At 43.0% G+C, this 15,958-nt stretch overlaps 1 protein-coding gene across 7 annotated transcripts in view; it reads right to left on the bottom strand.

Annotated features, from left to right (window-relative positions):
• Positions 1-15,958, bottom strand: part of LOC126529920 (fasciclin-2-like) — a 170,674-nt gene that overhangs the window by 25,997 nt on the left and 128,719 nt on the right. For all 7 annotated transcript variants that reach the window (XR_008612295.2, XM_050177375.3, XM_055070118.2 and 4 more), the window contains exons 11-12: positions 9,356-9,615; positions 2,535-2,727 (exon numbers count right to left, since the gene is read on the bottom strand). Coding sequence is in view for 6 of the 7 variants with exons in the window: in XM_050177375.3 (XP_050033332.1) it covers positions 2,535-2,727; positions 9,356-9,615 (453 nt within the window). In the remaining variant the exon portion in view is untranslated. The remainder of the gene's footprint in view (positions 1-2,534; positions 2,728-9,355; positions 9,616-15,958) is intronic.

Here is a 15,958-nt window from a genome sequence, read left to right as displayed (position 1 = left end):
TTGCACTGCCTTGGCGGTCGGCCCACATTTCGAGTGTGAGGTACAGCTATAATGCTATCGCGTGAAACAATTGACCAAAAAAACCACCGAGCATTAAAACATGGTGCACTCTATGCCTTATCGTTACAAGTGACAGGCTGTGCCAATGATCCGTATCTGCAAACTCTGCTCTTTTTGTTTGGCATCACTGCATGTATACAGTCGACAGTAAAATCTTTGAAAGAGAGGCAGCCATAACAAGTTTATGGCCAAACATTGGCATTATTTGTTAGATGAGCTCCCTACTGCCTTGCTAGCCTTCAAGACTATTCTGTTAACAGGGCACTGGTTTGGGTGAGCTTGAATAGCAAATCTGTAAAGCTGGTTTCACATGACAGACGAGATTGCGGACCAATCAGTCAGGTGAAATGCAACGTGAATCAGATCTCTTCACTGCTAGGATTCATACGACAGAGGATGACAGCTCATACGAAGCAAACGCGACCTAGCCGAAAATCCCAACTGTGATTTGGCTATCGGCCGTATCCCGAAGTGGCTCACGTGGACCGAGGAAGCACTGCGGGAACACTTGACACACGATCCTGTAATATGCAATCTGCAAGCTTAAATTCCAATTTCCTCTGTCATTTGGACACACCTTAACGGGCAATCAGTGCAGAAAGAACACAAAACCACAGCAACAAAGAAACAAACAGACACAAAGCTGTCCTCCAGCCAATGTTTACTTGGAAATGTGCACAGATACATATGTTTTTATTTACCGATTAGCTGGAAGACACCTTTGACACAACATTTCTTTCTTCATTTGTGTAATGTGTGTTATTTGCTGTGCTGATTGCCTGCCATGCTTTCTTACTTTTTTCGAAGCTCCTGTGCCTTTGTATGGCTCAGTCTTGAACAGCGAATAAGTAGAGAAAGCACCAGGTGCAGAGGATGAATAGGTGAAGCTCTGCTGTGCTGTTCATGCAGTTGGCATGAATGGCAACATTCGACTGCCTGTTAGCTGCTTCTGCACAGCTATTTTGTAGCCAAGGGTGGCACTGGTGCGTGCCGAGGACAATTAGCCGAGGTGTGCCGCAGCGTCAAAAATAATGAAATGCTTGACCCACACGAAACGTACTGTCACTGGCAAGAACTATTGAATTAAGTGGTTTAAGACATTCGAATGAATCAAAAGTCAATACTATAACTGGAGATGAATATATGAGAAAAGTGAGCTACATTAACGAGAGAGCTGTTAACCATACATTGAAGCACTCCATCCTCATGACTGCTGCTCGCTGGTATACACACTAACACACAAAACGGTTCCTGCACACAAGGTTACAATTCCAACGCAATGCCACAGAGCAATAAGCTTTAATAACGAAGGCCCATTGTCGTGTTTGTTCGGTCATCACTGCTTTTACTAGTGCTACATGTTAGAGCACAGCAAGACTTCACAGCAAAGCAGAGCATGTTTGCATACAAATTTTGTCTTAGGGCAAATGCAGCAATGCTACTGGTCCATTTTGGAGCAGCTTTTGGAGCAGGTTTATGAAAGTGATTGCAAACTATATTATATGGGGCTTTTACACTGGGCAACGCATGTGAAATCAATAAGTGGCCACTGGTTCATAAATTCAACGTAAACACTAAAAATTACCACCGTCACCCCTCATCTCGGCTTCCGGCCACCAGTCGAGCCCGTGATCTCATGCCCAATCGCCAAAGTGGTTTACTGGTTCGAACATATTGTAGGCAATCTTGCCATTTTGGTGCAACAACCTGCTCGCCACCGCATCAGCTGGCAGTGAATTTTTGTCACGGCCATACGACAGAGCAAGGCGTAACCAGTGGCACTTCGTCAGTATCAAGCAGCTAAAGTTGCTGTTTGGTGCCGATTCCATCAATATCCTGGTAGCAGCCGTACGCCATTCTTACGCTGTGAAATCTCCATGCCAAGAAAAGGGAGGATTGGCAAAAGGTTGAATAGTGGCAAAATTGTTCCCGGCCACCATGTCTGCATCGATATGTGCGTTACGTTCGAAAAATCGAGTGAGAGACCATCAGCATCCAATACCTTGGTCACTGTTTTACATTGGTCATATAAAAGCATGGCGTCTTGCTCGGAGCTAGCACGACTGCTTGCTGCCACCTGGAAAGAGGTTGTCCCGTTGCCTAAGCAACCCGCACACGTCGAGGTGGAAGGTATTGAATATAGACAGCAACCCACGGAAGAAACAGCAGTACGATCCCTTGGCTCGGTTCACTATGGAGCTAATGCAGCCACTGGTCCACGCCATGCCACCTTAGACGGCGCAGTAAAACGGCGCTTGAGGGCATATTGCTATTTTTAAATGCCCGGGCAGCCTTTCTGTGCAGAGTGGCCGCAGATTTGTCATATTTCGCTGAAACGTAGCAGAGTTCGCTTCCTGGTGGGGTTCGGCACAACTGGCGCTGCAGTAGCATCACTGCAAATGCACGGCTGTGGAAGTATTGTGCAGCCACTTCTCAAGAGACCACCACGTCAACAGAGGTCAATGGACCCTTACCTCTGGCAGTGTGAAAGACCATGCTCTCAGGCTCACTGTAGCCAATGTCATTGTAGGCCTCGATTTCGGCCCGGTAGTAGCTCTCGGGACTGAGGTTGCGCAGTTCCACCCGAGGAACATTGTGCCACTCGGTGACCTGGATCACCTTGGGCTCCTCGGCACGCACAAAGTTGTTGCCCGGCCGCTTGTCCACCTGTGGATGGAAGGGACATTCAACAAATGCAGGGACAAGTGAGGTCATGGCCCATGCCAGTTTACTGTCACAGCTGAACCAACTGGTCACTTTAGAACACTCCAGCAGCACTACCAAAGCACCTAAACAAGACAGAAGTTCACAGAAGTTCACAGGAAGATAAAGGCTTGATGAGGAAAACAGTGGTTGAACAAGCAATGTTGCTAGAACGCTTCGACAAAGGGACACATCTTCGTGATGGCAGCAACTGATGAAGACAAGTCCCTTAGTCAAAACATTGGCTACTAGGGTATGCAATGATGATGTGTGGTGTTTAATGGCATAGTATTACCAAAGAGCGCCATGACTCAAGATGATGTGTTAATGAATTCTGAATTAAAATGAAAATATTGAGTGCTAATGGTCAGAGTAACATTGCCATAAAATCTCTCAAAACCTGTCGCTGTATATGGCGTAAAATGTGCACTTTTGTGTGCACAAATCTATGTATTGATGGTAGACCTGCTACGGATCCATTTGCCATTGCAAGTTCATTCAATGATTACTTCTGTTGAGTGTTCGCAAAAGATGACGGCAATCAGCCACACTTTACACTACCTCACGAATGCCCTGCTATAGGTGACGTATCAATAACTGAGGAAGGTGTTTTCTCGCTTCTTTTGAAAGTGGACAGCAAAAAATCCCGTGGAATAGACAGCATACCGAATGCCTTCCTCATTAGGTATGCCTAATGGTGCTCGAAATATTTAACCATAATATTTAAAGAATCCTTACGGCGAGCGGAACTTCCACATGATTGGAAGTATGGAAGAATTGTCCCCGTTCCTAAATCGCAAAATCCTTTACATATTGCGATATACCGGCCTATTTTCATTTTATGCACATGTGTGAAGACACTTGAACATGTCATTTTCAAACATATATCGGAGTTTCTTGAAAATAACTTGATCGATTCCAGACAGCATAGTTTTTGCAAGAACCTGTCAACAGTAACACAATTGCTCGAAACCATTCATGATTTTGCCGTATCATTAGATAAGCAAAGCCAGGTAGACATTATATTCTTAGATTTCGAGAAAGCCTTTGATCGCGTGTCCCATCCTAACTGCTTGTCAAAATGAAATCAATATTCAAGAACACTTCATTAATATCCTCGATGGAAGCATATCTTTCATTGCGACAGCAGAGTGTTTCCATGAACAGCATTAGTTTCAGTCTGGCCCCAGTTTTGTCAGGCATACCGCAGGGATCCATCCTGGGACCACTGTTCTCAATTTTTATTAATGACATTACTCGAGACATAGCAGTGAAAACTAAGTTGTTTGCTAACGATTGTATATTGTATAATGTAATTCAGTGTCTGAATGACCAGGCTCTTCTAAATTCATCTCTATCTAAAATAGACCGTTGGTGTTCTGAGTGGCAAATGAAGGTAAATGAGAAGAAAACTGTATCAATGACAATAACAAGAAAACGGATTCCCCTACACTTCCAATATTCAATAAATGGCCGCAGTATTTCTTCAGTAGAGAGTTATAAATACTTGGGCGTCATGATCCCGTCTGATCTCAGGTGGAACACACATATTAACTACATACAAAAAAAAAGGCCATGAAGAAGCTTGGGTATCTGAAACGTTCCCTACGTCAGTCGACAAAAGAAATAAAGTTACTGGCATATAAAAAATCCATTAGGCCAATTCTTGAATATGCTTCCGTCTTATGGGACCCATTTACTGAAGTAAATGTAAGAAAACTGGAAAGTGTGCAAAAAAAATCAATAAGATTCATCTTTAATTCATACAGCTGGCACTCAGCTGCTAGAAAAAGCTAATTTAGAAACACTTCAACTAAGACGTCATCGTGATAGGTTGAAATATATGTATTTAATATATCATGATAATCTGCGTATCAATAAGGAATTGTACATTCAACAGGTGACTCGTCGGTCCACACGAGGAAATCACTCGAAAAAAGTTAACGAATTCGCCTGCAGAACCGATTGCTTCAGTAATTCATTTTTTCGGCGAACTATCCAAGAACGGAACCGGCTCAGTGCACACATTGTCGAGAAACCCACCATACAGTCATTCTTAAGTGCTTTACAATTCTTCCATCAGCCTTCCATCTTCGGCAACACTTATCTCGCGACATATGCTATGGTTCTCCCGCAAATGCTCGGATAAGTGGTGAATTAAAGCAGTTTGTCATATCGTACGACGCGCATGGGCACATAATTTTTCCTTGTCAAGCACTCTGTCAATATATCAGTGCACAATTTTATATCTGTAGCACGGGTTTGTATGCAAGCGAAGTGCAAGCTATTGGTCTTTCGCTGCTTTTCAGTGCGTGGTGCACGCCTTGTGTAATGTGTTCTTGTCTTCTTATTTTTGATCATTTCTTCATATGTACTGTCCACTCCTGCCCACGGTCTTCTCCGAAGGCTGGCAGTATTTATCAAATAAATTAATACCAAATAAATAAAAACGACGGCAGAACCGTGGGCAGTACCATGGCAACACCGCAATAAACAGCATGCACAGCAATACACCGACTGTCCATAGTTGCTGGGTCAATTTAAATTGCTGCTAAGAATGCAAAAACAAGAAGAAAATAAACAACTGACGCATTACAAGCCTTTAACAATGGAAAAAAATAAATGTCTTTAGGTTCTGCAATCGCCAAGTGTAATCTACTTACACAGCTGTTTTAAAAATGTTTTTCTCTTGCTGATCTGACAAGCAGCACTATTTCATTCATTCATTTACTTATTTGCAGCGTCCGTCTGAGGAACCACCTAAAGAAGTTAGTGCGGTGTCGTGTATCATTGGCGCAACCCCTTTCTGCAAAGGGTCCTTCAGAGTAACAAGAGAGGTTTACTGCAAAGGACTTTACTTTTGCCCGTGTGCCAGGGGTATTAGAAGCATCGGTATAAAATTCAGCACAGGAATACTTGTCTTGAAGTTCACGAAAATGTCAATGTATATGTGCCTAAGGAGCTCATATTGATATTCCTGCAAAAGATGGATTGTTAGCCACTCCCAAGGCAGTGGAGGCCACGTAGGATGTCCTCTAGAAGAGGGGCGCACCCGTTTCTTCCGATTGCTTCCAACCGAAGGGACAGGGGAGGCCTAGTGGCTGGGCGGTTATGGAACAGCCTGGCAGCGGACATGTCGCAAATAACTGAATGGCATGGATGATGTACATTCGAGTTCCCCTTACCAGGGCATGTCAGCATCTAAGCTTTCTGCGAGCATAAGCAGGTTCCCATGGCAAAAAATGAAGCCTGATTAGAGCTAGTGCACCCAGTATTCTAGCAAAACAGCTTTAAGCATGTCATTAACAACTTTTATGGCACTGCCAGAGCATTTTAAGATAACCGGTCAGCTGTACCACAAGAACCTTCTTAACGCATTGCCTAATGATACAAAAAGATAGCACCAATGCAACAAAAAGACAATAGTGTTTGCTTAACAACACAGGCTAGCACAACTGTTGGCAAAAGTACTCGCGTTCAACAAGCAAACAATTTGTTTGCCGCCTAGGCATGCTACCTATGATCAATAACTGCAACCTGTACTTGTGCCCCCTTGTGTAAACAATAGACTGCACCTACAAATCCCAAGTTATGTGCCCAGCCTACAAGGAAGTGTGGTCTTTTCATGTAAACCGTGGTGCTGCTACACAGCCTTGCCCACCAGCTATAGCAACTGAGAAACCACTGTTGTCAGCTTACCCTGCACACAGCGTGTATTGTGCGCTCTGGTTTCAACACTGGAAGCATGCAATGAAACTAACAGGAATAATGGAACAAGTCATCATGGAACATGGAACAAGTACAAAAATTGTGATAAAGAGTATCAGTCCCTGCTTAGATCAACCCGTCGTAATTTCTTCACTCACGACCTGTCTACTATGTTTACCAATAATTCTCATAGATTCTGGCGCATTATCAATCCGAGTTCCTATCCTGATATAGTACTGATTAATGCTGACGGACAACCAGTCACTGAAACTGAGTGTTCGCAGCTTCTGAACAAAGCATTTTCATCAGTATTCACCAATGAAGATATAACTTCTTCGCCTATATTAGAGCCATTGCCTAACATTTCCATGCCAGAAATTGTCATCAGTGATTCTGGTATTCTTCTGTTGAATAACCTCAAAACTACTACTAGCTCTGATCACCTTGGTTTCAATAACAAGGTACTTAAAAACGCTTCTTTAAACATTTTTCAAGTGTTATCAGCCCTGTTTTCACAATCATTATCATCTGGCATAATTCCTCATGACTGGCGAATAGCTAAAGTAATACCAATATTTAAATCAGGTGATCGCTCTGTCCCACTTAACTATCGTCCTATCTCATTAACTAGCAACATATGTAAACTTCTCGAGCACGTCATACACACACAAGTCATCAACTACCTAGAAGACCATGATATCATCTTCAAGTACCAACACGGTTTTCGCAGGGGTTATTCATGCGACACTCAGCTCGCCGGATTTACTAACAATATATTTTCTGCATTTAACGAAGGATTCCAAGTTGACACAGTGTTTCTTGACTTCTCTAAAGCTTTTGATCGCGTTCCTCATCACAGGCTTCTAATCAAATTAACACACTTAAATATTCACCCAAACGTTCTTGCATGGATTAAAGATTTTCTCTCCAACAGACAACAATTTACCTGTGCTAATGGCAGTAACTCTTCTTCTGTTCCTTTAACATCTGGAGTCCCCCAGGGCAGCGTCCTCGGTCCCCTACATTTCTTAATTTTTATTAATGATCTACCCAAATGTGTCTCATCTCGAATTCGATTATTCGCAGATGATTGTGTCATATATCGTAATATTAGTAATAACGCTGACCGACTTTCCTTACAAATTGATCTTGATGCGGTGACCGCTTGGTGCTCTTCGTGGTTAATGTCTTTAAATACGTCTAAAACCAAGCTAATGTCATTTACCAACCATTCCACTCGACTTCCTACCACCTACTTTCTCAATAATGCAAGAGTAGAACTTGCGCCAACTTACAAGTATCTTGGCCTTCATCTTCAGTCTGACTTAACTTGGCATTACCATATTAACACCGTCTTAGCATCAGCTAACCGAGCACTCGGTCTTCTTAAGCGTAACATCAAGCACGCACCTTCACACTTAAACAAACTTGCTTATATCACGCTGATCCGCCCAAAAATTGAGTATGCTTCTGCCATATGGGATCCCGATCAAGCATACATAATCAACATTGAATCTCTGCAAAACCGTGCTGTTCGCTTCATCTTTTCCGATTATTCACGCTTCACCAGCGTCACATCGTTAAAACAACCTGCCGAGTTGGAATCACTATCATGTCAACGCCAGTTTGCTCGCCTAACCTTATTTCATAAACTTTATTGCCATTCCACGCTTCACGATGACTTCTTTTCACCACCCCCTGCAGTTTTCCCGCGCCGTGACCACGCTAACAAAGTAAAACGCATAATGTGCCGCTCATCGCTCTACGCAAAATCATTTATTCCTCGCACAATAATAGAATGGAATAACCTACCATCACGCATAGCTAATGAAGTTAACTTACCATCTTTCCAAACTTTGTTGCAAGAAAACGGTTAGTGGTAGCAGATTAGATATTTATGGATATATGCACATATTAACATATTATGTAAAATGTTCTTGTGTTTTCATGACTAAGTGCATATACCCCTTGTTCATATCTATTTATTTTATGTTCCTTGTGTGTATGTTTATTTGATGTAGTTTTATTTCTTGTGTATAGTATTCCATGTTTGTGCCCCCCTCCCCCCCCCCTATGTAATACCCTCGTGTGAGGGCCCTTAGGGGTAATGTAAATAAATAAATAAATAAATAAATAAATAAATAAATAAAAATGAAGCTGGGCAAGCCACGTCGCACGTAGAGCATATAGCAAAACCTCACTATAACCAAGTTGAAGGGGGAGCCAGAACTACTTGGTTAAATCCATTACTCGGTTATATCAATTGTTGCATGTACTGCAATATGAATTCCTTAGATGATTTCAAGGGGAATTTCACTTATTTCATTATAACTTATTTCGTTTTATCATGTTTCATTATAATGAGGCTTGAGTGTATTTGTGGTTTACTACAATAACAGAATGGACGTCAAGGGCAGGCACTTGCAATTGAGGATGGCATAGAGCTAGATTTGATGTCAACAGGAAATTTGCAGGCATACGAGATTCAGTCAGCTTACAAAAAGAAAGCGATAACTGAATATAGGCAAGGGAATTGAACTGAATCAAATTCTGGGGTTTTGCGTGTCAAAACCACAATTTGATTATGAGGCATTATGAGGGATTCCTGTTAATTTTGACCACCTGGAGATATTTTAATGTGCTCCCAACGCACGGGACACCGGCATTCTTGCATTTCGCCCCCATGAAAATGCTGTCATTGTGGCCGGGATTTGATTTGTTCGCTTAACACCATATCCGCTAAGCCACATTGGCGGGTGTGTAGGTGAGGGAAGCTCTCATTTCACAGGCGGAACATAAAATCAGCTGGAAGTGTGAAATGGGAAAATAATAAAAAAAGAAAGAAAAAAAAAAACACGGCAAAGATGTCTGTCAGAAGACGCACCTTGAAGTAGGTGACACGGAAATGGCGGACGGGGCGCCCATTGTCACGTGGCATGGCCCACCGGATCTCATACTTGTTGGGGTACATGCTGTTCTCGTTGCTCAGTACAATGGGTGGGTCAGGTGCCATCTCCGGGGGAGTCTCTCGGGACAGGGTCTCAGAGTAAGGGCCAGTGCCGACCGCACTGTGGGCCGCAAAGCGGAACCAGTACTTGTGCTTGGGCTCCAGGCCATCTACCGTCACTGTGTCTGCTCGGTCCACTGAAACGACATGCGAGAGTTCACATGAAGCAGAAAACTCGGAGGTAGGCTGCCTGCAATTCAGTTAATCACAGGAACATCTGGTTATAATCAAGGTTAATTGCAGGTCAATCAAGTAAATTGCGTGAACATCTGCTGTATTCCCCATTTTCATTAATAAGTTTAATACTAATCTGCTAGAGAGAATATCAGTGCTTAAGCTCAATTACCACGTGGTAGGAAATATAAATGCTTAAGTTTGGATATACTGCCTACCCACTTCCCCAATTAAGCCGCGAGCCATTTAAAAATATTTTGCTCTCTCTACTTGCATATTGCGACACAGACAGTCCTCCAGCCTAGAAAGTCTTTTCTTCAGCTCACATCATTCCCCAATTTATTTACTACCTATTTACCGTACTTACTTGATTGTAACACCCCTTTTTTTCACGATTTTCGTTGCCTGAACTCGACCTTCGCGTTACATTCGAATAACGACAAAATTTACTATTTTAGAACAAGTATTCTAAATTCCGCAGATTTCAATGTTACATTGACAGCACTAACTTCCAACAATATGGAAGTTAGCGCTGTGTCCGTGTCATACCTCTGTCTCTCGTCCCTTTTCGTGTGCAAAAAACCTAAAGGTTATAAAATACCAACATGCCCAACCCTACGCTCTTTCAATGTACATTTACGTCTCGACTCAACCCATAAAGCCAACCGAAATCAAAACTTTTTTGTTGGAATCGACACCATTTTCGCTACACTTGTGACTGGTATTACGGTTACGGTGCTGCGTTACCCTGTGGCCTTTCGCGCTTCGACTATGTTCATTCACGTTATGGCGATGCAGAGCATTCGGTATGATGGCCGCTTCAAGAGACAAGCAAGTTCGATGGCCAGGGAGCTGGGAAACTCCACCGCGGCTTGGTGGCTCAACGTCAATGAATCGACAATTCTTGGACGGTAGCACCAATGGAAGGCAATGCGGGGCCAGTCGGAAGGGCCTCGTAGTGTCCTGGTACTGTTCCCGAATGAGATGGTTTTGCTGTCTTTTAAGAAGTACTTAATATCAAATGAGCTCAACAGCCCGGATGACTCGATTCTCAGGCGATTGCTCTCGGAAATAGTTTCGCTTTCACGAGACTTGACTCGTTTTGGCACCGAACCCCACAATGTATACGGCCAACAGTGCTCTTGGTACTGCTAATAAGCTTGGAACAGCACCAGAAACACTTGTCAGGGATGTTTTTGGTGCCGAGTCCCGCAAATTTTAGCATAAGTAAAGCTATTTCCCAATGTGCTCGCCTCAGAATACCACCCAAAGAAAGCTTCGTCCCCTTCTCAGACAACAATGACAAGTGAAGAGAACTCGTATCCGAATAGATTCCTTAAAAAAAAAGAAAAAAAGGGGGGGGGGGGGGGGGTACCATTTGTCTTTCCGTTCATCGCGCGTTATATTCAGTTTTATTCTATTTCATGGACTGAAAAGTCAACCCTTGCATTACATTCGTGGTTGCGTTACATTCGAGTAAATACGGTACTTATTTAAACACAATACCCTTAAAGGCTCTTGAAGGGTATTGCATAACAAGAGGGGAGAAAAAAAAACAGTGTTCTGCAAAAGAAAATGTGAACAGAAATAAAAGCAGATTTTGAAATGGTACAAGTTGAATAATTATACAATAAAGAAGGCAACATGAAAAAAATCGCTACATACACTTATATTGAATGAAAATAAAGCTAACAGAAGATCTCAGGCAGACTCAAATACCAATATCTACTACCATATTTTCCAGACTACAAGCATCTCTCACTTTTTTGACAGTTTCGAAGCAAAAAAATTTGTATATACGTCGCACTGGCATATAAGCCCCACTTGTTTTGACTCTGTCAGCATGACGAAACACGATTATACGCGCTTGTACCCTCATGTGCGCTTATACCCATTTCATGGCACTAAATTTTCATGAACTGAATTTTTTTTAGCAGCCGCAAATTCTAGCAGAAGAAAACTTCGACCCACACACCTCTTAAGCACTGAAAACCAACATTTACTGCATTTCAGTAGCAGAAGCTGTCGAAGGCCTCATCCTCTCATGGAGTCAAAAAGTTCAGCCATTTCGGCCAGCAGCATCGCTAGGTCACTGTCAATGGCTGGCCACTGAACAACATTTATGAGACACATAGGCAAGTCACTTGCATTGCTTCTGCCGTGTGGCTTGCCCGGGGAAAAAAAAAACGCTCATATTGGTTGTGCCAGTATGCATGGTCTTATGCATTATACGTCGCACTGCAGTACAAGACGCTCCGAGGAATGTTTCGAAAGAAAGAAAGCAAAACAAAAATACACATGACTTAAGAGTCCGAAAAGTACAGTAATAACATAAGAACACCCCTTGAAAAATGCTATCCACCACAGTATCACACTAATTGTTTGGTGTGAACAAGTGTAAAAAGAATGAACACCGTGGACAAGTTCTGTGCACAAGGGCTTGGTAGTTTTGTGACACGCCACTGCCTTGATGTGTAGTGAAAAAAAAATTATGTTCTTTCACACGACATCACAGAGGTGCGACAACACTATATTCGGTAATAAAAATAATATTGTGGCAGCAGGTGAATGGAATTTGTGAGGAAAAGCCTCGAACATTGGAACATTGTGGTGATTTGTAGTGCGTGGGATATGTTTCTAGTAATGGACTTAGCATGAAAAGGGCTTTTGAAAGGCATTACCTAACAACATATTTTTTACTGAAAAAGCTATGTCGCACTGTGCTATACTGTCAGCCACATCTGTACAGCTTTGATTTCAGGCTTAACAAAAAATTTAGCTGCAGCACTTCATGCTTTCATTTGTTGTTAGCATTATAATTTCTTTCTTTTTTGATATCTGCTCATATTTATAAGGGGCCAAAGCAGTTCCATAAGTGCCGAGTATATTCATAAGCCCCACAGAAGGTTGTGGACCTGGAGTACTTTGCTTCTCAACAAAGACACAAAATACTGCAATTATAAAGTTACCTGTAAGCTTAATATAGCATTTGAAAACTGCTCAAGAAGAACCACTTTGATTCATCAATTTAGTGCCATCATTACTCAATTCATATTCAAACAGGTTTCAAAGATCACTCATCCCACAACCTTGATAAACATGACAAAAGCAGCACTTAGAAATAGTTCCCTTGCATACAGTAAAATTAATTTATAACGAACTCAGTAGCTACGTGAAAAGTGGTCATTATATCAGTAGATCATTATATAAGGACTTGCCCACAAAAATGCCCGAAAATTATTGGCACACTGACACTAGCTCAAATGGTTTCAAGCAGAGTGCATTGACATGGCGTTAAGGCAAGCACAACACTGGCACTAGCGTCAGCAGTTACGATTTAGCAGCACTGTGGTCCACAAACAAAATTTTCAGTGTCATTTCTTGCTCCCGGTGCGTTCCCCCACCTAGCTGCAACCTTCCACTAGAAATTTCTATCCAAAGAACGACATGTGGATTTGTATAGCTCTTTCAAAATGACAACCCGTTCCGATCACCAATAATTTCGAAACTGTGAGCACGGCCGAAATTTTTTCTTCCCCCGAGAGCTTGGGATGTATTTTTATTAGCACCGGGATACGACTGTATTCTGCACACGAGAGCAAAGCGTTTTAGTTGGCCAGAAGCATCAACTTCGGTAACTACTGCTGCATGCTGGCATTCTGGGAAGGTCTTGGACATTGTGGTCTTGGCGTTACGACTGAGTCAAGCACGCAACAGCCATAAAGTAATGCACGTGGTGCCGCAAGGACAAGTGGGCAATAAAAAGAGTCGTAACACCCAATATCGCACTGGCACATGCACCAATGCAACAACGGTATGCCCAGCACTATGCTGTTTATGCTGTATGCCTCCTCCCCTTGAAAGCAGTCACGTTCTTCGTGGCTTCTGAAATATATGCATGGCAGTCGCTCACTCATCTCAAAGGTCTTATTATTGTTGCGATTGGACTGGAGCAGTTCGTGCGCTGCCTTGTGCCCAGTTTGGTCACACTTCCGTGCTTTGGCACAACGCGTGAGCCCTCCTTTTTACCACGACCTGGTTCAAAGCGTTCGCCATAACAGTACGGCAGGCTAAAAAGGTTCGTTATTAACCCTTTCACGGTCAATGACGTAAATATACGTCACTGCTAACAAGTCCGAAAATGGTCGATGCCGTATATTTACGGCACTGTCTGGACGCTTAAAAAGCGCGCCAATTTCCTAACTTTTTCTTTTCTGTCATGTGCTGCCACTATGGGGGGATACAGGGAATTTTTTTTGCGCGCCTCTCTCTCTCCGTTTTCGTGGCATGGTTTGTTTTAGCGCTAGTTTGTTCCCGCACGTCTATATACTACTGCTCGCGCATTGGTGTGCATACAGGCGGGCGGGCGGACGTTTGGATTTTGTCTCGCTGGCGGTTTCGGCTTTTTGCGCTTGCGAAACTGATGGCTATCTCGTTCCTAATCGCTCAAAGGGTGATCGCTTGTTTCTCGCTCGTTTAGTGCTCACAGGGGTGCGCATAGGAAGGATGCCGCCATGCATGCGTTTTCTTTTTTTCTTTTCTAGCTGGTTGGCGATAAGATGAAGATTAGCGGAAGTTTGTCACACATGTTGCTTTTTTTGGTGGGCACACAACCAAACAGTTTTCTTGAGTGCGCGCACCTACACAGGTTGATTACGCTATGGACGTATGTATCAGTGTAAGAGCAGGAACATGTGAGGCTTGTGAAATATTCTCTTGTGCGGATTTTCTAAGCCTTGAACTGTGCATAAAAATGGACCAAATTTTTAATTCTGATAAGTTTATTTTCTTTTTTATTGTTGTTATTCACGAATAAAGAGTGCATATATACGAATGCAATATATTTTTTTATCACTTTACGGTCACCCTAGACAAACTATGGTAAATTTTTTTCGAAATAAGTCCCTAAGAAAAATCGGAATCTGCAATAAAAAAAAATCGGCCCTGGGCGGTCGCACATGTCGAAAAAAAATCGACCCTCAAAAGGTTAACCTTTTTTCAAATCAAATCAAAACAAGTTTATTGATCACTTTATTCCTGACGATCCCGTGGACACTGCCAGGTTTGATCACGTGGCGACGCATCGATTGCTTGCCTCGGCTGCCTCCGTTTCCTTCGTGCTTACAATGAATGTACATGACGCCGGTGTGGCTCTGTTATGGCTAATATCGTAGACGGTGTCTCGGCTACACCTTCAAAGGACACAAGCACTTTCGGGGGTCATTATGCTTTGTCCAAACGGCGCGAGCAGCATATATGGTGCTTGTAATAAAAAGCAGGGCTAAAGATATGTTCAAAGCTATCCCAAGTTTCCGCTCATGAATTGAATCAGTATCAGTGTGTTTAGCTCTTCGTTCTCTATTCAGCAAATACTTTTACGCAGCAACTTGTCATGTTTCTAAGTTCCCTGTACAGTCACTATCCGATCATGTTGTGCCCGACCGCTCACGGATGTGCTCAGCTGTGGCAGATTTGCTGTTGCTGAGAACAAGGCTTGTAACATAGATTCGCCTCTAGTTAACCTCCCTGCCTTTCCTCTCTCTTTCTCTGTATGCTGTAATAGCTTATTGCCACTACATATTATCCCTAGACACTCGCTTACTGCATGGACCGTTATGAAACATTCAGCTTCGAACATTAGTGTGCTGTCAGCCCAGTCGCAGTCACCAATGCTTTGGTGCATTGATTCAAGTATGCACCCGTTCACTTATTCTTGATACGTTGGTGACAGAGCAGGCGCAAGTTTGCTTGCAAGTTGAGGTGGATGTGTGTAGATAACGTGCGAGAAACTTAGTCAAGAATGCCAATATGCCAGGAAATGGGGCTACTCCCTTTGTCACCAAATAACGAGCAGTACTCACTCGTGCCGACATACCGAGGTTCAAGTCTTTTTCTTGGAGGTTAGTGCTATAATGCTGGTGGATGAGTGAATTTTGTTTAAATCTTCGACGGAAGCCATCCACCGCAAAGAGCCGGCAACAGAGACAGTTCTTATGTAGCAACGGTCCGTGATCTTGGACACAGATTCATTCCATTCCTTAATATGCCCGCCACAATTTTTTCCAGCCAACTACAGCACACGTCTTCACTCCACCACTCCATATTTTGCAGCATGAATGGAGCACAGTGCGTTAGCAAAAACCCACTTGCATTTCCAACAGCTGATCACACAGACGCAGAGCAGAAGAGGTAATGCTTTCGTATCCCCACGCTCTCGCTGACACAACGTGCGGTGCGCAGCAGAAAGGGCCATCTTGTTTCTCTAGAGCAAACTGCTTCACGAAAAGGGTCAACATCTGCAAGTGG

This window comes from Dermacentor andersoni, chromosome 5, assembly GCF_023375885.2.
Source record: "Dermacentor andersoni chromosome 5, qqDerAnde1_hic_scaffold, whole genome shotgun sequence".
Lineage (NCBI taxonomy): Eukaryota > Metazoa > Arthropoda > Arachnida > Ixodida > Ixodidae > Dermacentor > Dermacentor andersoni.
Note: the sequence above shows the minus strand (reverse complement) of the source record. Positions and strands in the feature narration are given on the sequence as shown.